Source organism: Vulpes vulpes, chromosome 5, assembly GCF_048418805.1.
Source record: "Vulpes vulpes isolate BD-2025 chromosome 5, VulVul3, whole genome shotgun sequence".
NCBI lineage: Eukaryota > Metazoa > Chordata > Mammalia > Carnivora > Canidae > Vulpes > Vulpes vulpes.
The window spans coordinates 29820827-29846607 of record NC_132784.1 but is presented as its reverse complement, the minus strand read 5'-3'; the positions used below and the strand labels follow the sequence as shown (position 1 = coordinate 29846607).

Below are 25781 nucleotides of genomic sequence, written 5' to 3'. Positions count from 1 at the left end.
GAGACAAAATGCCACTTTCCAACGTAAGCCCTAGTAAAAGGCCTACCTTGGAAACATACTTTCTAGCATCTGTGAGAAAAAAATGCAGCACTGAATTTGAAAACCACAGTGATTTTTAGGAAGACTCTTCTCCTACAGACCTAAACCTGGGTTTATCTTTCAATTCATGTCCAACAAGAATGAATATCCTAACTAGGACTTTGCGACTGGACTCCTGAAGGTGCATTTTAGAGATCTGTCTCCTTTCCCATGCACTGAGCAATCTGGTTCAGTACCCCAGGAGATGAAAAACTCCTCTCCATTTACAACACTAAATAAATAATTCAGTTAAAACTGAAAGTGGTACCAATCCAGCAAACTACTGATGGAGAGGTCTGGCCTTCCATGAAGCCAGAGCAACGTAAAGTTTTCAATGGGGATTACTTGTTCAGACAAGTTACAAAGATCAGAAAAATACCCAGATTAATTAGGAAGCAGTTAATAGTCTCGTCTTATGGAAAATAAATCATCAGGAACGTATGCAGGGGAGAGACAATACCGGTGGCATTCGAACTTTGAGCATTTTAAGCTTTGAACTTTACATGCTGGTCTATGGAATGAGCATTTCACCAGAAAAAAAAAAAAAAAAAAAAGCAAAAAAAGCAGTCATACAACTCAACACCTAACCAAAGGCCTCTATCAACTAAAGATGTGAAATCTTCCATGCAAGTCAGACACAACAACAACAAAAAAAAAAAAAAAGGAAAGAAAAAGAGAAGCAAAGCCAGAAAGCAAAAACCAAGTCTGTTCCAACACAACAACAACAAAACAAAACAAAACAAAACAAAAAAAAGAAGAAGAAGAAGAAGGGAAAGAAAGAGAAGCAGACCCAGAAAGCAAAAACCAAGTCTGCTCCAACACAACAACAACAATAACAAAAAAAAAAAAAAAAAAAAGGAAAGAAAAAGAGAAGCAAACCCAGAAAGCAAAAACCAAGTCTGTTCCAACACAACAACAACAACAACAACAACAAAAAAAAAAAAAAAAAAGGAAAGAAAAAGAGAAGCAAAGCCAGAAAGCAAAAGCCAAGTCTGTTCCAACACAGGAGTCAATTTCCAAATCACATACAGAACCCCCCCAAAAAGGGGGAGGATTAAAAAAAAAAAACCACTCAGGTCTACAAATGGATAAGCAGTTCCGACACATCCCAGATCAGATCCCCACAAATGCAGTGGAGCTTTTCCTGGGCGGGGGGGGGGGTGGGGGGGTGGGGGGGGGGAGGAGGAATTTAAAAAAAAAAAAAAGCTCTCCAAATGAATTTTTTCAAGTGACATCCACAAAGTGTGCCTCTTTCTGCCTCTCTCCCTGGCGCCTCATTGGAGGAAGGAGGGGGTTGTTTTCCTACGCTGCCCCCCCGGGGGGGAGCAAAGACACAATCAAGATGTGAGCCGGAGGGGAGAAGCCACTTTTGACAACAGCAAATAAAAATAAAAGTGGCGCGGTCCGGTGACAGGCCGGCGCCCCGCTCGCACACCCCTCCCCGCGCCCCCCCAGCACCACCCCCTCCTCGCCGCGAGCTCCACTGCGTATGTGGTTCGCGGCTCCCGCCGCCCCGGAGTTCAAGTCGGAGCCGGGGGACGGCGGCGGGGCCCCCGCGGACGCACTTACCTTTCCGGCCCCCCACTTTTGAGCGCCTTCCCCGGAGCCGCGGAGGATGACACAAAGGGTAATAAAGGGGGGGCGGCGGCGGCGGCGGCGAGCCGGGGAAGCGGCGGCTCCGGGCGCGGGCAGGGAGATGTCTCCAGCCAGGGCCCGGCGGCGGCGGCGGCGGCGGCGGCGGCGGCGGGCGAGGGGCTGTGCTGCCGGGAGGCTTCTGCTTCTTTCTCTCCCCTCTCGCGGCCGGAGAGGAGGAGGGTGGAGGGGGCTCGGGAGGGAGGCTGGCGGAGGGGTGAGGGGGTAGGAGTCGTGGATGGGGGTTTGCGAAGAAGAAGAAACTCCTTCTTCCCCTCCTCTCTTCGGGCTCAATCCCCCTCTCGGGGCTCGGGGCTGGAGGGTGGGGGAAGGAACTCGGGCGCCTCCCCCCCACCCCCCTCGATTCAAGGTTGAAGCGGGGCAGAATTAGTGTCCTGTCCCTTTAAAAATAGAAATAAAAGGTGCCCCCCCTCTGCCACTGCCTCTCTCTTCATCATCAGCTGCTGCTGCTGCTGGGGTCTCTCTGCCGGGGGGGGGAGGGGGGGCTCGGGTAGAAGAGACGGGAGGCGCCCACTGCGCATGTCCCTCCCTGACGGGAGGCTTGGTTGGTGGACGGCAGGAGGAGGGGGAGGGGAGGAAATGATACGGTCTCCCAGCAGCCTCCGAGGCGCGGGCGACCCGGAAGACGTTGTAGCGGGGGGTAGAGGGGCGGGGGCGGGGAGTAGGAGGAAGTTGCTACTCTTTAACTCTCCTCCCCCCCTCCCCGCTCCCCGCTTCACGCCCCCTCCTCTCTCCTAAGGGAAAGCGGAGGAGCGGAAGTGGGCGGGCACAGAGAGGAGGGAGGGAGACTGAGAGAGAGAGAGAGAGAGAGAGAGACACACACACACACACACACACACACACACACACACACGCGAGGGGGTCACGTGCCCCGGCGGGAGACGCGCTGCGTGCGCGGGGCATGCCGGGAGTAGTGGTGTCCCGTTGGCAGCGGCAGGTGGAGCTGAGGCGACTGCGCGGCGCGCGGCGGCCGCGGCGCGGTTCTCGTGCTCGCCGGAGTCCTTCTCCGCCCTCCCTCCTCCTCCCCCCCCCCCCCCCCCGGTAAGGGCAGGCTTTTCCCGGGAGAGGCCCCGGCGCGGCGGGCTGGCCGCCAAACGGAGGCCGGGGTCTCGCCCGCGGCGAAAGGGCGACTCGAAAGGGATGAGGACGGATGGTGGCGGAGGCTGGGAGCGCGGGAGGCGGGCAGGCTTGTGTAGGCCGGGCAGGCCCGCGCCGGGGGCAGGCCGCGCCGCGGAGCTGCCGCGGGATGCCGGGGCCTGCACGGCTTCCCCGCGACGCCGGGTCGCCGGCGGGTCCTCCGCTCCGCCCCGAGGCAGCTAAGGCGGACGGCGGTCCTGCTGCGGGACGCGGCTGGGGGCTGCGGCCTCCGCGGGCGGTCCTGTTGGCTGCCGCTTCCGCTCAGAGCGGGGCGGGGGGCATCCTGGAGGCATCCGGGGAGCATCCTGGGGGCGCCCGGGGGGCATTCTGGAGGTATCCGGGGAGCATCCTGGGGGCGCCTGCGGGGCATCCTGGAGGCATCCAAGGAGCATCCTGGGGGCGCCCGGGGTGCGTCCTGGGGGCGCCTGAGGGGCATCCTGGGTGCATCCTGGGGGAGCCCGTGGTGCATCCTGGGGGCGCCCGTGGTGCATCCTGGGGGCATCCTGGAGGCATCTTGCGGGCGCCCGGGGTGCATCCTGGAGGCATCCGGGGGGCATCCTGCGGGCGCCCGGGGGGCATCCTGGGGGCATCCTGCCAACTCGGGCCTTAGCTGCACCCCCCGCGCTGTGCGCCTCGCGGCCCCTCCTGGAGCCCCGCAGTGGGTTTGGGGAGGGGCTGAGCCGGGGGATTCCCCCTCCCGCGTCTTGGCGTTGCTGCGGCCACACGACGCCCGTGCTCGTTTTCGGAAGGGGATTTGGGGTTGTGTCGTCTCTGTGCTGTCAGAGTTGGTAAAGGACAAAAAAATTTTCCTTTTCCTGTTGTAATGGATATTTCGTTAAGTTTCTTTGGTTACTTGTCTCGGCTTTAGAGGCTCGGGTTTCTCAATTAAATGCCACTTTTTTTTTTTCCTGGAAATGTTACCCTCGTATGATAGTAATTGCAATTCTTAAGGAATTTATGAATTCACATTAGTTAGTAAGGCTTTTTTAAGTAAATATCTGTTTCTTTTCCCATATTCATCGCGTACAATCCTAACTAGGAGCGTTGGAATCTTTAATCTTCTGTAAAAGTGCTTTGAGAGGCTATCACCCTTTATGGTTTCTTTTAAGACCAGGGAATCCAAGGGGCTCAGTGGTTAGCGCCGCCTTCAGCCCGGGCGTGACCCCAGGGTCCCGGAATCGAGTCCCTCGTCGGGCTCCCCGCATGGAGCCTGCTTCTCCCTCTGCCTGTGTCTCTGCCTCTCTCTCTCGGTCTCTCATGGATAAATAAGTAAAATCTTTAAAAAAAAAGAGAGAGAGAGAGAGAGAGGGACCAGTACTCTAGAGTGCTCCGTGTTTGTCGTGTTGGTATTAGTTGATTCCGTAAGGGGTACTTTAGGATACATTGTCAAAGTTGCTGCTTTTCCACATTTACTTCTGTTTTGGCAGGAGACCTATCCACAGACACTCCACTGCCTTACGACTTCCTCTGTGGATAGAGTAGTCTTGTCAAACGGAATGAAAACTACACTCCTGTGCCTTAAAATTTCGTTTATATTGCAACTAAACATTTACTACTTTATAAAAGAAAAAAAAGTTCAAACAAGGCAATTCAAGTGCCCTAGGTAAACAAATGTAGATTTTTTTTAATGTTAAAATACGAAATATGCAAAAAAGTGCACAAATCCTAGGTATGCAGTGTAGTGAATAATCACCAACTGAACAGCCTGGTGATCTCCAACCAAAGTAAAGAACCGGAACACGTTGGCTCTGGAGACCTACCTACTCCTCCCCCATCCATTCCTGCTGCCCCACTTCCAGAGCGCCACACTGAAGTAATTTTTAGGGTAATTATTTCCTGTTTTTAAGTATTTGTTAACCACCAAGGTTGGCTTTCCTACACGATGTAGATGAATTTTGCCTGTTTTTCACCTATATTAAAACAGTTGCACATTATGTATTCTCGTTTCACCAGTATTTAACCCTGTTAGTAGATTTTAGCTGTTGTGCATGTTTTTTTCATTTTTGTAATGTCTGGTAAGTGTGGTGTAGAAAGTCTTGTTATGAATAAACCACAGTTAATTTAGCTAGTCTGATATTAATGGACATTCGGGTTGTGTCCTGTTTTTAGCAATCAGAAGCAATGATGCTGTGAATGTTTTTATGATGGTATTTTTATGCACATAGCATGCATTTTTTGCCGAGTGTAGCTTATGCCAAACTTTTATAAAATAGATATATCAATTTATACTCCCACCAGCAATATATGATATATCCTTTTTTTTCCTACATTCTCACCAACAGTTGATATTTTTCATTTTTGCCAACATGATGAATGTGCCTTTATGTTATTGTTTTAATTTACAGTGCTCTGGTTATTAATGACTTTGAGCCTTTTGTGAAACATTTTTTGGCTATTTTGATTTCTTCTTTGAATTCTTTTCCTTTTCACAATACTTCTATTGGGTTTTCTTTGTTTTACTTAAAGATTTGACCAGCGTGGCAAATATTTTCTCTGTGCTTGGAGCACTTCTTGCTCCCTGAATGGTTTTATCTTCATTTCATTCTTTACTGGTTTATATGCTATTAGTATTTTAAAACTGTGACTTTAACTCAAAGTAAGAGGTTCTATACTTGTGCTACCCCAATGCCTTAGCCCGCTTATGGCTGGCGTGGTCCACTTGAAATGTGGCTAGTGTTGCTGAGGAACTGAATTTTTAGTTTTATGTAGTGTTAATTTAAACTTGAAAATTGATACTTGATTCAGTTGTTGAAAAACCCTTAAGTATGTTTGGAACAACTTGGGCAGGTAAATGTACTTTCTTGACTGGGAACTTGATAAAAATAAGGTCAAGTATTTCTGGTGTCAATTTAGCATCTGAATTGTCATATTCTGTAATTATCAAATACCAGATTTCTAAGACTTAGTATGAAAACACTATAAAATAATTCAGCCTTTTATTATGATCGCATGCTGAAATTACAATAAGTGAATTTACTTTGTTTTACCTTTTTAACGTAGGTACTAGAGAATTTTAAATTATATATATGAGCGCTATTTGTATTTCACTTGGACAGTGCTGTTCTTACCATCAGTGTTTAGGTTACATATTCCTGTATTTTTATTACTTTCAGTTTTCATTAATTGTTGCATCTCTGAATTTTCTTTGAAGATCTTTTTCGTTTTGCTTTTAATACACTAGAGTATTTTGAATACAAATGTGCTGACAGCCAATTATCTTAATTTTTTGCTTCCCTTATAGTGTCTTGTTTCATCTTCAATCTTGAAGAATGTTTTGGGTCTTTTAAATTGTAGATTGTGGTTATTCTTCAGAATCTTGAAGAAAATGTTCCACGGTAGGCTTGTTTATTTATTTATTTATTTATTGGCTTCCATTACTGATTTTGAGCAGTCAGCTGTCGATCTAATACGTGCTGCTTTGAAAGAAGTCTGTAAAAAAATGTTTTTTTTGTCTTAAGTTTCTGCTATTTCTTTATGATGTTTGTATAGAATTCTCTTTTACCTGTTTTGTGTTCATTGAGATACTTGAATCTCTGGATCAGTGTCTTTTTAAGAAGTAAATCATTTAAATTCTTAATGTTTCAGCTACTTGCTAAATATTACAGCTGTGGCTTTTTTTGGCACAGTATTTGTAATTTCTTTTTGACCGATAATTTCAGTTTCTAATTTTTTAAGGGTCTATTTCTGCTGGTTCATGATTTTTTTCTTCTGTGCCTGTGTGCTAGTTGTTGGATTTGAAAAATTATGGAAATATATAAGTCTTAGGATAACAGTATCTTTTTTAAGAAGACGTGTTTCCCTAGGAAAGATGAGTAGGCAGGCGTGCCACCAATCCCAAGTCACTTAGTTGATGTGCAAGACTTCAGATTACTTCTATTGTATACGTGACAATAAGCAGGGCTTTAGGTGTTGAGTCCTATGAGTTCTTTTGTACATCTAGTTCTCCCCAATTCTGGGAATGTTGCTCTTAGGATCTCAACTTAATTTGGGTGATGATGTGTTTGCATCCCACATTTGGTGGGTCCTGTGCTTTGATTTTTTTTTTTTTTTTTTTTTTCTTGTAGCCCTGCAAAGCAACCAGGAATTCAGCCTCCCTTCTGTTTTCTCAGCCTTATTTTCTGGATAGGTAAAAAGCCTCAGGAAGAAGTGGCTGAGTAAGGGTTTTTTGTGTCTCTCCCCACCCCCACCTCCCCACCCCTGGTTTACTTTGTAGATTTTGGCATGTGATTTCATTCTGCTTTATTTTTTTATTATTTGATTTCTATTGTGAAGATTTTTTTGTTGGTTTCAGCAGGATCATTCTGATCTGCCATTACCATGAAGAAACATTATCCTCTTTTTTTCTTTATTAATTTTTGAGATTTGATTTCAAGATTTTTCTACCTCTAACCAAACTCGTGTATTTTATCCTAAGTCATACATTAGTTTACAGTTTTTAAGTCATATATGCCTCTTTTTTTGAAGATTTGTACTTATTTATTTATTTAAGATTATTTATTTATTCATGAGAATGACACAGAGAGAGAGAGGCAGAGACACAGGCAGAGGGAGAGGCAGGCTCCACACAGAGAGCCCGATGTGGGACTTGATCTTGGATCTCCAGGATCTGGCCCTGGACTGAAGGCGGCGCTAAACCGCTGAGCCACTGGTGCTGCCCTGGATTTATTTATTTTAGAGAGAGCTCAGGCATGCAAGTGGGGGAGGAGCAGAGAGGGAGAGAGCGAGAAACTCCAGCAGACTGCCTACAATGTGGGGATCCCTGCCTGTACAGAGCTCTTTCTCACAACCCTGAGATCCTGACTTGAGCTGAAATCAAGAGCTTAACTAACTGAGCCATCCAGGCATCACTCACTTGGGTGAGTTAAAATTTAGAAAATAGTTTCAAGCAGTTTTTGAGTTAATGATTTAAAAGAACACGTTCTTGAAGTAGTAACTACTTGTACATGGCTTGTTAAAAACAGATTACATTTATTTATCTCAAGTTTAATTCTCCAGAATGTGGCTCACTAGAGTTGCACCACAGTGGACTGAAATGGTTGTGCCTTTCTCCCCACACCTTGCTAAGCCTCGGGAATTGTATGATGTTGGACAAGGTGGATGTTAAAGCTCCCATTTCCCCATCTTTAGGGGCAAACACCTTTTAAACTTTTTTGCATGGTTCTTGTGGTATTTCTATTTCCAAATAACATGTGCTACCACTTGATTTTTCCATTTTAGGCATTATCTGTTGACTTCCTGTCTTGATTATTTAAATTGAGGTTTTTCCAAACCCTCCTCCATCATTCCAGTGACACCTTACTTTTTGGTTGATAATCATTCTATGTCTGTATACTTTCTCAATGTTTATCATTAATTCAGTCCCAAAAGATCTACTCGTCGTTAGCATATCCTCTCCATAGGGTTTTAAATCAGTTTAACCATCATTGAGTAATTTCTTCTAGAACATTCTGGTCTTCCGTTTAGGCTGGCTGCTTGATATGGTCACCCCTCATGCAACCTCTCTCCATCCTGTGATTGATCCTCTCCTGTATTCCGTGTAATTCCTTGTCTTGTGTTAAATTTTGCATATCTGAATTTTCTTTGGGGATCTTTTTTCTTTTGAGGGTATGGTTTAGAATATCTTTAATGTCCATTATCATCATTAAGGATTAATAGTTACCCACTGAGGTTAATGGTTATCCTAATTTTGTTTGGTCACAGTCTCCAGTAGCTGAGAGGCAAATGTTTTGAGGTGTTGGGTATCTCTAAATGTCTTTAGATTACTCTAACTTATTTGAGTGTAGGATTCCAAGTTGGAAATGTTTTTTCTCCAGAATTGCGAGCGAATTTTTAGTGTTTGATATAAAATCTGATGCTATTCTTATTTTCAACACTTTGCATTTCATTTTTTTCTTCTCAGTGGAAGATTCCACACCCTATTTGTTTGAAGCTTGTAGAAGGTTCTCTTTAGGATACCTTGTGTTCTAAAATGTCACAGTGAGACAGCCTGGGTGGCTTAGCAGTTTAGCGCCGCCTTCAGCCTAGGGCATGATCCTGGGGACCTGGGATCGAGTCCCAGGTAAGTCAGGTCCCACGTCGGGCTCCCCGCATGGACCCTGCTTCTCCCTCTGTGTCTCTGCCTGTGTGTGTGTGTGTGTGTGTGTGTCTTATGAATAAATAAACCTTTAAAAAAAAAGTCATAGTGATGTGAGTTATAAGTCCATAGGTATCCACTTTGCTGTACATTTCATGGGTTCTTTCTGGCAACTTCTATTCCTTAGTTCTGAGAAAGTTTCTGATACTTTAATTTCTTTGTCTGTGGTTTTGGTTCTGAAATTGCAATTAGATATTATATTCTTAGGTGTATTTCTCTTGCCATTCTTTGGCTTTAAGTTTCTTGGACACTTTCTGGATTTTTTTTTTTCTTTCTGGATTTAAAAAAAAAGAAATTAGAAGCTAAATAAAATGTTTAGTGTTAGCATTGATAACTATGTAGTCAAATTACATATTATTTGATTTAAAGGTGCAAGATAATTGTTTTTGAAAATTATAAAAGGTAATATACATTCACTGTAAAAGTAATGAGACAAAATGAAAATAATAATAATACAGTATTATTCCTGTACCTGGAAATAATTCTAAGAAGTTGATACATATAATTTTAGACCATTTCCTATAAATTTGCTATCAGAGCTGGATCATAAAGTTTTGTCCTGTACTTCTTTTAAGTGTTTTTTTGAAAGAGAGGACAGTGTGTGCGCTTGCACAGGCAGGAGCAACAGAGGGAAAAGGAGAGAGAGAATCTTAAGCAGGCTCGATGCTCAGAACCTGACGCTGGGCTGGACCGTGAGATCATTACTTAAACCTAGATCAAGAGTCAGATGCTTGCTTAAAGGTTCAACCGAGAGCCATCCAGGCACCCATCCTGTACTTTTAAAAGGAATGATACATAACTAACATCTTTCCATTATACATTCTTACAAAGTATATCTGTGTTTATTTGCTCTGTATTGTAGGAATACCCTGCCAATCTTTGGGAATTATATTCCTAACTAGTGCCATGATCAGTGTCAACAAGAATGAATAAAATACAAGTATTTTTCTTATTTTCATATTGTATGCTTACTTTTATATATGGATACTCTTCTGATTTCTGGTAAAAAAAAAAGATGAATTAGTTTTAAAATAGCTAATATTTCATTTGAATTACCATTATTGTTTTTGCAGACACACCACCTGTAGGGTCATACTCTGCCAAAGCTATATATTTTATTTTATACAGCTTTTCATCTTATAAGTTTCCTGTTTTACTAGCTTGAAACTGACTGCCTTTTGTGCTTATATTTCATTTTCACAAATCTTCCATTAAGTTTGTGTTCCCACCTGGGTTTTTCACAAATTGTCCTTAAAAAGAGGAGAGTTTTGAGGTTTGTTATTTTCCCATGTGTTTTGGGATCACCATAGTTAATGACTGGGAAAAGTTAAGATTGTGACTTTGATCCATCCTTGTCTTTTTGGATATATATTTTTTTTAATTAATAGACTCATCATTTAGAGCAATTTTAGGGTTTACAGGAAAACTGACTAGTGAGTACAACAAATTCCCATATATTCCCATTGGCCTAGCTCCCCTACTGTTAACACCATTTGCCTTATTAGCATCTTGCCTAGTGATGTGTTTGTCACAATTGATGAACTAGTACTGATACATTATTATTAAGGAAAATTCATAGTTTAAGGTTTGTAATGTGTCATACGTAAGGGTTTTGACAAACGTACCATAATATCCATGGTGACAGTGTTACAGAAAATCATTTAAGTGCCCTAAAAGTCTCCTGTGCTCTACCATCCTCCCTTCTCTTGAATTCTTGGCAACCATGATCTTTTTGACTATCTCCATAGTTTGGCCTTTTCCATATAGTTGGAATGATACAATGTGTATCATTTTCAAGTTGTCCTTTTCCCCTAGCAGTATGTATCTAACTTTCCTTCATGTCTTAAGCTGGTTTGATAAACCCATTTGTTTTTAGCATGAAGTAAGATTTCATCTTATGGATGTACCACAGTTGTTGATCTGTTTACCTATTAAAGGATATCTTCGTTGCGTCCATGTTGTGGCAATTTTTAATAAAATTGTTATAAATAGTCTGGTGCAGGTTTTTGTGTGGACGTAAGTCCTTGACTCATTGGGATAAATACCAAGGTGCATAATTGCCAGATTGGTGTGGTAAAAGCAGGTTTAATTTTGTAAACTGCCATAGTATTTTCTAGAGTGGATGTACCATTTTACATGCTAGTCTGCAGTGGTTTTTTTTTTTTTTTAAGATTTTATTTGAGAGAAAGAGAAGTGTGAGAGGGAGGAGAATCTCAAGCAGACTCAACAATGAGTGCGGATCCCCTTATGGGGCTCATGAGCCAAAACCGAGAGTCAGATGCCTGACTGAGCCACCCAGGTATCCTGTGAATCAGAATTCTTACTCTTTGTTCTCAGCAGCATTTTTGTCATCATTATTGTGACTTTGGACATTCTAATACATGTAGACTGAAATGTCATGGTTTTAATATGCAATTCCCTAAGGATATATGAAACTGAGCATCTTTTCATATGTTTATTTACCACCTATGTATTTTATTTGGTAAAGTGTTCAGATCTTTTGTTAATTTTTAAACCTTTTTTGTTTGTTTTTGAGTTTTAAGGCTCTTTGTATGCTTTGGATGCCAGTCTTTTATCATATATGTGTTTGGCAAATATTTTGTCTCAGTCTTTATCTTTGTTCTCTCAACAGTGTCTTCTGCAGAGCAAAAGCTTTTAGTTTAAATAAAATTCAGTTTATCAGTTTTTTTCTTTACTGAATTGTGCTATTGATATTATATCTAAAAATTCATTGCCAGGGATGCCTGGGTAGCTCAGTCAGTTAAGCATCTGATTCAGTTTTAGCTCAGGTCTTGATCTCAGGTTCATGAGTTCAAGCCCCACATTGGAGCCCAGTGTGGAGTCTGCTTTAAAAAATATATATATATATATATATATATATATATATATATATATATTTCTGGTATATTTTCTGTGTGTGTGTGTGTGTGTGTGTGTGTGTGTATATATATATATGTATATATATATATATATATATGGCAACTCCAGTGGCGCAGTGGTTTGGCGCCACCTGCAGCCCAGGGTGTGATCCTGGAGACCCAGGATCAGGTCCCACGTCGGGCTCCCTTGTGTGGAGCCTGCTTCTCCCTCTGCCTGTGTCTCTGCCTCTCTCTCTCTTTCTCTCTCTCTCTGTGTCTCTCATGAATAAATAAATAAAATCTTAAAAAAAAAAAAAGTCAAACCCATAGTCACATAGGTTTTTTTTATTGTATATTCCTTTTTTATCTTATTTGTTTATAGTCTGGAATAAGATCCTTAAATTTTTATTTAAATTCAATTCGCCAACATTAACATCCAGTGCTCATCTCATTGTGTGCCCTCAATGCCTATCACCCAGTTACCCTATCCCCCCACCCACTCTGTATTCCTTTTTAGAAGTTATACAGTTCTGCATTTAATGTATGGGTCTATGAGCCATTTAGAGTTAATTTTTATGAAAGGTTTATGTTCTCTGCCAACTAGTTTTTTGCCCATATGTGTTCACTTGTTTTAGTACCATTAGACTTTGTTGAATTATCTTCTCTTCTTTGTCAGAAATATTTGTGTGTCTGTATCTGGCTTTCTATTCTGTTCCATTTATTTTTCTATTCTTTTGTCATTTCCACACTATGCAGTTGACCCTTGAACAACCCAGGTTGCAACCCCCCGTACAGTTCAAAATGAGTGTATTACTTAAGTCCCCCCCAAACCTAACTACTAATAGTCTGCTGTTGACTAGAAGCCTTACCTATAACATAAGCAATTGGTAACATATTTTGTATGTTATATGTACTTATGCTGTAGTAAAGTAACCTAGAGCAAAGAAAATGTTACTAAGAAAATCATTAGGAAGAGAAAATACATTTACAGTACTGTACTGTATTTGTATATTTTAGAAAGCATGTAGAAATAGACCCAAGCAGTTCAAACTCTTGTTGTCCAGAGGTCAATTGTATATATTAGCCTAACTTTATAGTACGTCTTGTAGTGGGTAGTTTCTGACCTCAGACTTTGTTCTGTTGCAATATTGTGTTGTGTGTTCAGTGTGTTTTTTCTTTCCATGTAAAATTTAAAATCAGTTTATCATATCCACAGAATAACTTTAGAATTTTGATTGAGATTTCATTGAATCCTTAGATTAAGATCGGAAGAACTGGCACAATAACAGTACTGAGTCTTCTTATGCATGTACATAGAATATCTGTTCATTTATTTAGGTCCTCTTTGATTTTTTTCATCAGTTTTATAGTTTTCCTTACATCCATCTTGTATGTTACTGGATTTATATGTGAGTATTCTGTGGGTGGTTTTCCTTTGGTACTAATAGAAATGATACTGTGTTTTTAATTTAAAATTCCAGTTCATTATTGGTGTATAGGAAAGCAGTTGACATTGGTATATGTGTCCTGCAACTTTGCTAGAGTAGTTTATTAATTCCAATAGTTTGTGTATGTGTATTCTTTGGGATTTTCTACCTATCTGATCTTGTCATCTACAAATAGAGACCGTTTTAGTTCTTTGTCCCTATTTATATACCTTTTATTTCCTTTTCTTACTGCATTACTAAGGGTTCAAGTAATATTTTGAATGCCAGTGGTGATCCTTATTCTTGATCTTAGTGGGAAAGCATGTAGTTTCTCACTATTAAAAGTGGTGTTAGCTGTAGATTTTTTTGTAGATGTTTTTTTCCCTTCTATTTCTGGTGTTTTGGGGATTTTGATTTTTGGCTTTTCTGTTTTGTTTTGTTTTTAAGAGATGCAGGCATGCACAGGCATTGGGTGGGGGAGGGGCAGAGGAAAAAGGTAAGAGAATCCTTAGCAGGCTTCATGCCCAGCATAGATAGAACCTGACACAGGGCTCAACTTCATAACCCTGAGATCATGACAACTGAAATCAAGAGTTGGGCAGTGAACTGACTGAGCCACCCAGGTGCCCCAGTCCCTAGTGTATTTTTAAATGGGTGGCAGATTTTATGAAATAAATGTTTTTTCTGCGTCTCTTGATAAAATCTTATTTTTGTGTCCTGTTGTTATGAATTACATCATTTGCTTAGGAATGGTGAATGAGCCTTGCATACTTGGAATGAATCCCACTTAATTTTTTTTTTAATTTTTTATTTTTATATACTGCGTGATTGAACTTAATTTTTTTGTTTGAGAATTTTTGCATCTGTATTTATGAAAGATACTTTTGTATAGTTTCCCTTTTTTGTAATTTCATTGTCTGCTTTTCTTACTAGGGTAAAACTTACCTCACAATGAATTAGAAAGTTTTCCTTTACCTTTATTTCTTGCAAGAGACTTGGTATCATTTGTAAAGAATTAATATCATTTCTTCCTTAAATGTTTGGTAGAGTTTATCAGTGGATCTATCTAGCCTTGATGATTTCTGTTTTGGAAGGCTATTTATTAATACATATAAATATATTCAGATTATCTGTTTTTTCTTGTATACTTGTTAGATGCTGTCTTTCAAAGAATTGGTTCTTTTCATCAAGGTATCAAATTTGTGGGCATAGAGTTCATAATTTTTCTGATCAGCATTTTAATGTTCATAGAGTCAGTACTAATGGTCTTGCTTTCATTTCTGATAATCATCATTTATGTATTTTAAAATCTTTTGTTCTTAGGCTAGCAAGATGTTAATAAATTTTAAATATAAACTGAGCCAGTTATTTTGCTGATTTTCCTGATTGATTTCTATTCTAATTTGTATTATTTCTTTTGCAAAGTTTGGGTTGAATTTGTTTTTCTAGTTTTCTAAGGTAAAAGCTTAGATTATTGATTTTTTTTTTTAGGTGTTTTTTTTTTCTTTTCTATGTGTTCAGTGCTATAAATTGTCCTCTTAAGGACTGCTTTGCTGCATCCCTTATATTTGGTAAGTTCCATATGCATTTTCATTTTCCTTCTCAGTTTCTATTTTTCTTGATTTTTCTTCACCTTTGGCCCATGTGTTATTTGGAAGTGTGTTGTGTGATCTCTATGTTACGGGATTTTCTAGGTATCTTTTTATTATGAAGTAGAGCATTCCTTATATGATCTCTATTCTTTCAAATGTGAGGTGTATTTTATGGCTCAAAATGTGGTCTTCATTGGTGAATGTGCTATGTGAGCTTGACAAGAATGTGTTTTCTGTTGTTGAATGCAATATTCTATAAATAAAATTAGATCCATTTGACTGATGGTCGTGTCCAATTCAGGTATATCTTTCTTGATTTTCTGTAAATTACCAGTAGAGGAATATTGGTGTTTCCAACTATATGAGTGATTCATCAATTTCTTATAGCATTTTTATCATTTTTTTGCTTCATGTTTTTTGACGCTCTGCTAGACACGTATATGTAAGTATTGTTATATCTTATTGGGGAATTAATTCCTTTTTCATTATGTAATGTGTTTTATTCCTGATATGTCTGTCTGCTTTGAAATTGGTAGCAAAATTAGTGTAGCTACTTCAACTTTCTTTTGATTAGCATATATCTTTATTTGTCTCTATACTTTGATTTGTTTCATTATATGTAAAGTAGGTTTCTTGGAGACAACATATAATTGGGTCTTGTTTTTTTACGCAGTCTGACAGTCTCTTTTTTACTTGGAATATTTACTTAAACGTTTAAGTCCTTGCTACGTAGTTGGATTAATAGCTACCAGATATATTGCTGTTTTTCTGTTGTTACCATTGTCTTTTGTTTCTTTTTTTTGTTCTCCATTCTTTTTCTGCCTTCTCTTGTTTTAATTGAGTATTTTACATTATTCAGGGTTTTTTTTTTCTCTCAGGCTATAAATTCCACTTGTTTTTTACTTTCAATGATTGTTTTAGAGTTTGCAGTGTACATGCATGAGCAATACAAACTCATTTTCAAAGAACACTATACCATTTAATGATTACTACAGGCATCATGTAACAGGATATTCCTAATTCCTTATTCCTATTCCTTATAACATTTTTTCTTATGTCTTTTCTGTACTGCTAACCATATCAGACCATCTTTATTTTTTAGTATTTTTGATTTTTGGTATTTCCTTTTGATTCATTCTTAGAAATTCCATCTTTGCTTCCCTGTAATTCCAGGTTACGTGCTTTTTCCATTAGAGCCCTTAGTGTATTGGTCATAGTTGTTTTATATTCCCAGTCTGTTAATACTAAAATCTTTGTCAGATCTGAGCCTCATTACGTTTTTCTTTCCTTTTAATATGCCTTGTAACATGTTGAAAGCCAGAAATGATGTACTGTGTATAAAGAACTGAGTGTACATAAGTCTTTAGTGTGAGGTTTTCGAGTTTATTCAGCTTAAAGGTAGGCTGTGTTTTATTGTTTGTTGTACTCATAGGTGTCAGAAGCTAAAATTTCTTTTGTGTTCTTGCTTTTATCTTCATCTTTTTTTTTTTTTTTTTGGAATTCTCTAGAGAGTTCAAAAACAGATGTGAGAGTTCTTTCACTTTTAAATACCTTAGTACAGGAGCCCTATTTATATGGCAATAAAATGTTGGGGGTGGGGAAGCATTATATATTCCTATAATTAGGTCTTGGTTTTTTGTGTGTGAGTGTATGCCCTGTGCTGTGACCTTTACAGGTACTGCTTAACTTCCCCTCCATACAAACACACATTACCCCCTCTAAGTGAGTCAGGAAGGCAAGAAGGGGCTGGAATTGGTTATTTCCCTTACCCAGGTCAGTTAGGCTCTGGTAAAATACCTTGCTTTGTGGGCAAGCCTTGTTAAACAAGGAGGACAGAATGTTCCTTCTCCAGATGTATTTCAGTATGACTGTTTTTTCCGTATCCCTGTTGAAACGAGGAAATTATTTTCTGATCCTTGCTGCAAACCTAGTAGGTTCCTGGAGATAAAAACATGGAAAAATGTGGAGTCTTCTCTAAGATTCAGTCTTCCTGGAGCTTTTAACTCTTAAACTTATAAACATTGAGCTCCAGCAATTTGGTAAATTTTCAGTTTTCCTACTTTGGAATTGCCTCCAGTGCTGTTTCTATTCCTGGGCATCTGCTCCAGTAAGCTGTGATCCTCTATATGTGCCTGTGTATGTCTAATATTAGAAGAAACAGTTTGCCCTATGACACCATTCTTACCGAACTAAGAAGAGTTCTTGTTTTTTCAGTTCGTTCAGATTTTTTCTTGCTGTGAGGATAGGAGTGTTAACTTCCAAGCTCCTTACATGTTGGACAGAAAATCTTGATCCATTTTGAGCAGTATATCATGTTTTTGTTGTTGTTTTTATTTTAAAATCAAATTAGTCAGGACTATTGTTGTAGAGTGTTTTTCACTGTGTGTGTATCATGACATAGTTAGCCTCCAATGGTATTTAATTTTTAAAAATAATTTAGTGGTATTTAATCTTTAAAAAGTTTAAAATTTAATTAGGACTGTTGTTGAAGAGTGTTTTTCATTGTTTGTGTATCATGACATAGTCTCCAGTGGCATTTAATTTTCTTTCTTATATATATATATTAAATATCTTTAGGCATTTTTCTATGTCTGTAACTATTTTAAGAAAGTTTCTGGAAGTGGAATTGCAAGATTGAAGTCTGTATAAAGTTGAGCCTTATAATAATAATAATATGTGTTTGTACCATTATTCTGTGTTGCTTCCATTGTACACAACCTCACCGATACAGACTATCGTGTTAACTCAAACACAGAACGTTTTAATTTTGTATGCCAAATATGGTACCATATAATCTTTTTAAATTTAGTTTTAATGAGAAAGAACTATGTTTTAAAAATGAAATTTACTTTTTTTTAATTCAAGTTTAATTAACATGTATTACTACTTTTAGGTGTCTAACATGATTTAACACTGTACTTATTTCATTGCTCATCAAGATAAGTGTAGTCTTAATGTCTTCTTTATATCTATTTTAACCATCCCCCAACCCATCTACCCTCTGGCAACCACATATTTGTTTTTTGTAATTAAGAGTTTGATTTTTTGTCTTTTTTGTTTTGTTTTGTTTTGTTTCCTAAATTCCACATATGAGTCAAGTCTAGGTTCATTCATGTTATAAATGACAAGATCTCACTTATTTTTCCAAGGCTGAGTAATGTTCCATTGTCTCCACCACATCATCATTAACCATTCATCTGTGGATGGACACTTGAATTGCTTCCATATCTTAGCTATTATAAATAATGCTGCAATATGCATAGGTGTGTGTGTGTGTGTGTGTATATACATGTACATATATATGTTTTTACGATATATATGTAAAAAAAGATATGTTTTATATATATCCTTAATACATATTTTTTTAATTCTATTTTTTTTTTAATTTTTATTTTATTTATGATAGTCACACACAGAGAGAGAGAGAGAGGCAGAGACATAGGCAGAGGGAGAAGCAGGCTCCATGCACCGGGAGCCCGCCGTGGGATTCGATCCCGGGTCTCCAGGATCGTGCCCTGGGCCAAAGGCAGTCGCCAAACCGCTGCGCCACCCAGGGATCCCCTTAATACATATTTTATATATATTCTTTTATACATATAAAAGATATCTTTTATTTAAATATAAATATATTTGATTTTATATTATAGAACATATTTAATATATACTTAATATATATCTTCATATATATTTAATATATAGAAAGACATATGTGTATATATATATCTTTTTAGATTTGTGTTTTTGTATTCTTTGGGTCAGTACCTAGTATTGCAATTCCTGGGTAATTTGGTAATTATATTTTTTAATAATTTTGAAGAACCTCCATACTCTTTTCCACGGTAGCTTCACCAGTTTTGCATTCCCACCAACAGTACATGAGGGTTCCTTTTTCTCTACATCTTCACCAATACTCGTCATTTCTTGTGTTTTCAATTTTAGCCATTTTGACAGATATAAAGTAGGTATAAAGTGATAACTCATTGTGTTTTCAATTTTTATTTCCCTGATGATTAGTAATATTGAGCGTCTTTTCATGTGTTCGTTCATCTGTATGTCTGGGGAAAATGACTACTCAGATCTGCCTACTTTTTAACTGGATTGTGGTTTTTTGGTGTTGAGTTGGGTAAGTTCTTTATATATTTTGGATATTAATCTTTTATCCAATATATCATTTGCAGATATCATCTTCCATTTAGTTTTGTTGATAGTTTTCTTGGCTGTACAAAAGCTTTATATTTCAGTGTAGTCCCATTAGTCCCATTTTGCTTTTATTTACCTTGCCAGAGGAGACATCTAGAAAAATGTTTCTGTGGCCAATGTCAAAAATTACTGCCTATGTTTTCTTTTAGTTTTATGGTTTCAGATTTCCCTTTAAATCTTTATTATGAGTTTATTTTTGTATACGGTATAACAAAGTGGTCCAGTGGTCCAGTCTTTTCATGTAGTTGTCCAGTTTTCCCAGTACCATTTTTCCCTTTTGTATACTGTTGTTAGCTTTGTCATAGAATAATGTACTCTAAAAGCATGGGTGTATTTCTAGACTTTCTATTTTGTTGATCTTTTGTCTATGTTTGTGCCGGTATCATACCGTTTGGATTCTATAGCTTTGTAGTATATCTTGAAATCTGGGATTGTAATATCTTCTTTCTCAACGTTGATTTAGCTATTCAGGATCTTTTGTGATTCCGTACAAGTTTTAGTGTTATTCTAGTTTTGTGAACAGTGCTAGTTTTGGTAGGGATTTGCATTCAATCTGTAGAGCACTTTGGGTAGTATGCACACTTAACAATATTAGTTCGTATAGTCCAGGAGTATAGAATATCTTTTAATTTGTATTGTCTTCGATTTCTTTCCTCAATGTGTTATGTTTTTCCACATACAGGTCTTTCACTTTCTTAACTTTACTCCCAAGTATTTTATTCATCCTGTTTTAATTGTAAGTAGGACTGTTTTTCCTGATTTCTCTTTCTTGCACTTTCATTATTAGTGTATAGAAGTGCAACAGATTTTTTGTATGTTGCTTTTTGTATTCTGCGACTTTACTGGATTCATTTATCTATTCTAGTAGTTTGGGTGGGGTGTTCAGGGTTTTCTTTTTCTTCCCCCCCCCGCCAGGATTTTGTATATGTAATGCCAGGTCATCTACAAATAATGAGTTTTACTTACCCTTACCACTTTGAATGCCTTTTATTTATTTTCCACAACTGATTACTGTGGCTAGGACTTCTAGTACTGTGCTGAATAAGATTGGTTAGAGTGGACATCCTTGTCTTGTTCCTGACCTTAGAGGAAGAGCTCTCAGTTTTTACCCATTGTTTGATGTGTGTTTTTCATATATGGCCTTTATCATGTTGAGATATGTTTCATCAAAACTTACTTTGTCGAGAGTTTTTATCACGAATGGATGTGTTACTTTTGTTAAGCGATTTTTCTAAATCTACTGAGATGATCATAGGGTTTATATTTTTTCTCTTGTTAATGGGATGTATTATGTTGATCGGTTTGCAAACACTGAAACCACCCTTGCATCCCTGAAATAAATTCCACCTGGTCCTGGTGAATGATCTGTTTAATGTATTGTTGGATTGGGTTTGCTATTATTTTGTTGAAGTTTTTTGTAATTGTTCATCAGAGATACCAGTTTGTAGTTTTCTTTTTTTATAGTGTTTATTTGGTTTTAATATCAAGGTAATAATGCCAGCCTCAAAGAATGAATTTGGAAGTTATCCTTCTTCTGTTTTTTGGAATAGTTTGAGAAAAATGGGTGTTAACTCTTTAAATATTTGGTAGGATTTACCTCTGAAGCTATCTGGTCTTGAACTTTTTTTTTTTTTTTTTTAATATTTTATTTACTTCAGAGATAAAGCATTCATGTGTGAGCAGGAGAGGGACAGAGAGAATCCCAAGCAGACTCCTTGCTGAGTGTGAAGCCTGACGTGGGGCTCAATCTAATGACCTTAAGATCATGACCTTAGCCAAAACCGGGAGTTGGATGCCCAACTGACTGAGCCATCCAGGTGTCCCTGGTTTTGGACTTTTGCTTCTTGGGAGTTTTTTGGTTTACTTACTCTACTTCATTGCTAGTAAATTATCTGTTCAGATTGTTTTTCATCCTGATTCAGTTTTGGTACATTATGTTTGTAGGAATTTATCCATTTCTTTTAGGTGGTCCAATTTGTTGGCATATAGTTTTCCATAATCTCTTACAATCTTTTTTACATCTTTGATGTTGACTGTTACCTCTTCATTTCTGACTTTACTTGAGTCCTCTCCTTTTTTGGATGAGTGGCTAAAGACTTGTCAGTATTATTGATCTTTTCAAAGGACCACCTCCTGGTTTCATTGATATATTGTGTTTTTAGTCTTTATTTCCATTATTGTGCTCAGATCTTCATTATTTCCTTTCTTCTCCTGGCTATGGGCTTCTGTTCATTTTCTAGCTCTTTTAGGTGTAAGGTTAGATTGTTTTAAGATTTTTCTTGCTTCTTTAGATAAGTCTGTATTGCTACAATCTTCCCTCTTATAACAGTTTTTGCTGCATCCCAAAGTTTGGATATTGTGTTTTGTTTTGTCTCCCTGTGTTTTTTATTCTTTAATTTTTTTTTTATTTATCCATTAACTGTTAAGTGGCATGTTATTTTGCCTCTGTATTCTCCAGAAATTTTCTTGTGATTGATTTGTCATTCTGTTGTGATTGGAAAAGATACATGACATGATTTTAATATTTGAACTGAAACTTGTTTTGTAGCCTATCATGATCTATTCTGGAGAAAAGTCCACATGCACTTGAAAATAATGTATATTTTGCTGGTTTGGGCGGGAATGTTCTGTATATATCTGTTAGGTCCATCTAAGTCATAGTCCTGTTAATTTCTTCTTCATCTGTTATTAATTGTTTTATATATTTAGATACTCCTATGTTGGGTGCATAAATATTTACAATTATTATATCTGCTGGTTGGATTGTTTTTTCTATCATTAAGTGATTTTGTATTAACCTCAGAATATCACTTACTGATTTTCCCATTTATGGTAGTTAATTAGGAAAGTGGTTGTTAAGTAATGGAACTTTTTATTTATTAGTTCACTATATTAACACAATTATAGGATGCTACAGTTAGTCACTGAAATAAGAGCTCGTTACAGATACTTGGCCAAACAATAATCTCTTATTGAGAAATAGATGTATTTTCATTAGTAAGCATATGTAGTTTAACAATGTATATATAAACATGTTCCAATGGCTGAAATGAGTTTGGAGAACTAAAATTTAGCATTTTACAGATTGAAGGAATCTTTCAGTTTCACTTTGTTTTGAAGAAAAAAGTTTAAAACTCCTTTCATATATAAAAACCACATAAAATTATGCTAGTGGGATTTTTTTTATTGGTGCTTGATTTCTCTAGAATAATATTATTAGTAGTAAGAGGGGATATAGTCTTGGTTTTATTTTGATACCTATTCTATTATAAATTGAAGCTTTCTAAAAGCTTATTACAGCTTTCTAAAAGGTAGTTTATCTTTTATTTATTAGGCTATTAGCTAATATTTGATCCAGAATCATTGATTCTGTTTATGAATTCTGTGTGAGCCATATATCTATATTTTCTGCTCTTTTCTAGTTTTATTAACAAAGGTTATGTCAGGTGCATAGAATAAAGTCCAAAGGCCTGTATTTTTTTTTCTAGGTGTTGTGTACTTTTGTTTATTGTTGGGAGTTTTGTTTCAATGCTGGTGGTTTTTATTGTTGTTCTCTTTACCTCAAAGAATCAATTGAGGTAAAGAGTAGTCAAAGAATAGCAATTTTTCCAGAACAGAGAATGGTGTTTACATAAGAATAAAGGAAACAGTATATTTGAACCTATCTGTTCACAATTGATCATCAGTTTAACCTTAGTTGAGTGGGGGTGGCTTGCAGAAAAAGGATAGATATATTACACTTGAGTGCTTAAACCTCAATCTCTGACTATAACTGGATTTCTGAGTAAATTTGTGCTCGACGTTTTCATATGTGAGAATGAGGGAGTTATGTTTGATGATCTTGCTAAAAATAAGTGAGTCTATAACTTCTATGAAGACACTTTGGATATTGTCTTAAAGTCATCATGATGAACAGCTATTTTGCAGTACAAAGAATAATGTAAGTTACTGAAAATTCTGGTTTGGAGTCTCAAAAAGATGAAGTTTTCCTCTGTATTGTACAACGTTGTGTAAGAAAAAATTCTAAGCTGTCTTTTTATAGCAAAAAAAATACTTTTTTGGTGTACTCTTTTTTAAAAAATCCAATTACTTGTAGAGATCTTACTACAGTATAAATGTTTAAACTGAGATTTTTCAACTGTCATGGCAGTTATCTAAGCATGCTGAGGGATAGGGGCTGTATATTCATTAGCAGACACAATGGAAGAATATAATCTTGGGCCCTAGTACTCATATTGTAGGGATATGGTTTCCTTATGCTTTGTGCATAAGCTGAAGAGTCTCATTAGAAACAACAAACTGTTCTTAAAGTTTTTAGGGTAAATTATAAGATTTCGAGTTTACATGGGATAATTTCTAGGGATTCTCAAGTGGTTTCTGTCTAAGACAGTGTTGTTTTCAATTTTTTCCTTCTAGAAGTAGTTTAATTAACATTTGCTAATTGGTTCACTGGGGTTGTAGCATATCATATTTATATTTGCATAAATTCAACTGTGAGCATGTCAAAGGGAAAAAAAACTAAATAGTGGGGAGGATGCTATTTATTATTCTTTTTAAAGGAACATGCACCCTGGAGTAATTGCTCTTGCAAGTACAATACTGTACAATACTATACTTTAAGAGTATAAGGTATACTCATGTTTTTTTTTTTAAAAAAAAGTATATACATGTGTTCTCTTCTTACTGACTTTAGTGCCTAGGTCTTAAATATTAAGTCCTATTATGATACCTTCCTTCATCCAAAAAATGATGTTTCATTGATTCAGGTCTTTGTTGCCTTTATACTGTTTATTCATCCAAGTAAACACATTAGCTTTGGTTCACAAGCTTCATTCCTCTTCTTATTCAGCATATTTCTAGTCAGATTCCATGTGCTCAGAGAAAATCGGGTACTGTTGGTTTGTGTGACATTTAAGATGTAGTTATAAGTCAGTGCCAGTAGAATGATATAATAGATTTCAAAAGCTGAAAGGATTTCTAGATTATTTGCAAATGTGTGTTTCTTTCATTAGCCTATATAATTCAGAAGTGAATAGATTTTAAAGGTGTATTTTTAAAAAGTTTTTATTTTACACTAATACAAAATTGATACTTACATACGATGTTTCATGGTTAATAGTCATAAATGTTGTAGTAACTTATAAATTCCTTTTTTACCTGAAGATTTTGTGTCATTAAAGTTAACGATTTTCCCACTGATAGTGTTCACTTATTTTGTTGACTATTGATCCACTGGTGTTCTTAGAAACAACTCTGGGAGCATATTCATTAATGTCAGGATTCTAATAGGTACTTTACAAAGTAAATACATTTGCTAAAAAATTTATATGTGTACGTATCTTTGCACATATATGTATGTACGTATGCATGTATATACATGTATTAGGTGTATGGGTATGTCTCCATATGTATATGTGGTTCCAGGCACATTGGTATATAGAATTGAAAACTAAGAAATAAGAGAGAACATGGCTTTTCTGGAAAATTGCAGACATTTCAGTATGAATTATTTGGTCAGTTTTGAATGTTAAATATAAAATATTAGACATGTCGTTATATAATTAGACTAAAGATAGTTAAACTTTGGATTCGTTTGATTTGAGTGATTTCTTGAGTAAATTGTTTCCCCTCTATATTCACTGGGAACAAACGGAAAGAAAAAAATATATAAAGTTGTCAGGAGTAACTAATAATTCTACTGTGGACAGCTTTATCTAGAAATCACATGCAAAACAATTATTTGAGATTACTCTTCAGCTGTGAGGAGGAGCTCAGGGAAACATCTTACCAGAGACTGTGCCCCACCTTAACTAAACCCACTTAATTTTATAGACAACATTTTCACCTGATCCTTTAAAGAAGTACTAAGAATATGTTTGCTTGTCAGTATACCTGGAATTTATACCTGTTTGTCCCTTATTTGTCCCACCTTCAGCCTTTCTTTTAATTATATTTTAATCCTTTCCTTGCTACAAACACTCCAGCTGGCAAGAGATAAGTGTGGAAACTAATTCTGCCTGGCTGAAAAATAGCTCAAATATATTCTTTACTCAGTTTCATCTCAAAGAACAATAACAAAACGAGGAAACTACCCACAGATTTCTCCTAAAGTGTCTTTCATTTTACATTATTTGTTTATCCAATCAAGAACATTTTTCTAACTGGAGAGGCAAAGTTCTAACATTTTTGTCCATTCTTAATGTTCTTTGAAAAATGTCAGCCATACTGAGTTAGACACTAAGTAAACGATAATGAAATTTTTATTTTTGCTTTTACTTAAACAAAGATTGGTGATAGTATTATTATTTTTAGTGTTTTCTTTAGTCATCATCATAGAGAAATCTTTTTATTTTACTTTATTTTATTTTATCTTATTTTACTAAGAGTTCATGTCATAAAGTCATACTCCTCTCTGCTGGAACTTTAGGGTTTTGTCCAAAAGAGGGTTGAAAAAAAAAATAATTTGTACGTTTTTCATTTTCAATCCTATCCACCAGTTTTACACAGTTTGTAGGAATTCTACTAAATTTCATCTTTTCTCATGAAATTTTGTTTTTCCAAACTGATTGAAAAGTTATGTTTTTAACAGATGGACATAAATCCTTTTTATGCACTTCATAGGAATACATGTTAGTTCTCTTTATGTGTTTTTAATGCCTATGTATGACAGTTTTTTACAGATAATACACCATCTTCAGCCACA

The 25781-nt window shown here is 37.3% G+C and overlaps 2 protein-coding genes across 33 annotated transcripts in view; one reads left to right on the top strand and one right to left on the bottom strand.

The window, feature by feature from the left end:
• MBD5 (methyl-CpG binding domain protein 5) overlaps positions 1 to 2199 on the bottom strand; it is a 432006-nt gene extending 429807 nt beyond the window's left edge. For 16 of the 17 annotated variants that reach the window (XM_072757703.1, XM_072757693.1, XM_072757694.1 and 13 more), the window contains exon 1: positions 1648 to 1781. The gene's annotated coding sequence lies outside the window, so the exon portion shown is untranslated. Of the gene's footprint in view, positions 1 to 1647 lie in introns of all 17 variants that reach the window. The other variant, XM_026008001.2, reaches the window with a different exon arrangement.
• Positions 1540 to 25781, top strand: part of ORC4 (origin recognition complex subunit 4) — an 85991-nt gene continuing 61749 nt past the window's right edge. For 2 of the 16 annotated variants that reach the window (XM_072757715.1, XM_072757713.1), the window contains exon 1: positions 8768 to 8926. In XM_072757715.1, the coding sequence (XP_072613816.1) occupies positions 8896 to 8926 (31 nt within the window). In that variant the 5' untranslated portion in view covers positions 8768 to 8895. Of the gene's footprint in view, positions 1706 to 2366; positions 2773 to 3362; positions 4694 to 6109; positions 6204 to 6932; positions 7023 to 7444; positions 7725 to 8767; positions 8927 to 25781 lie in introns of those variants that run through there. The other 14 variants (XM_072757720.1, XM_072757716.1, XM_026008003.2 and 11 more) reach the window with 14 other exon arrangements.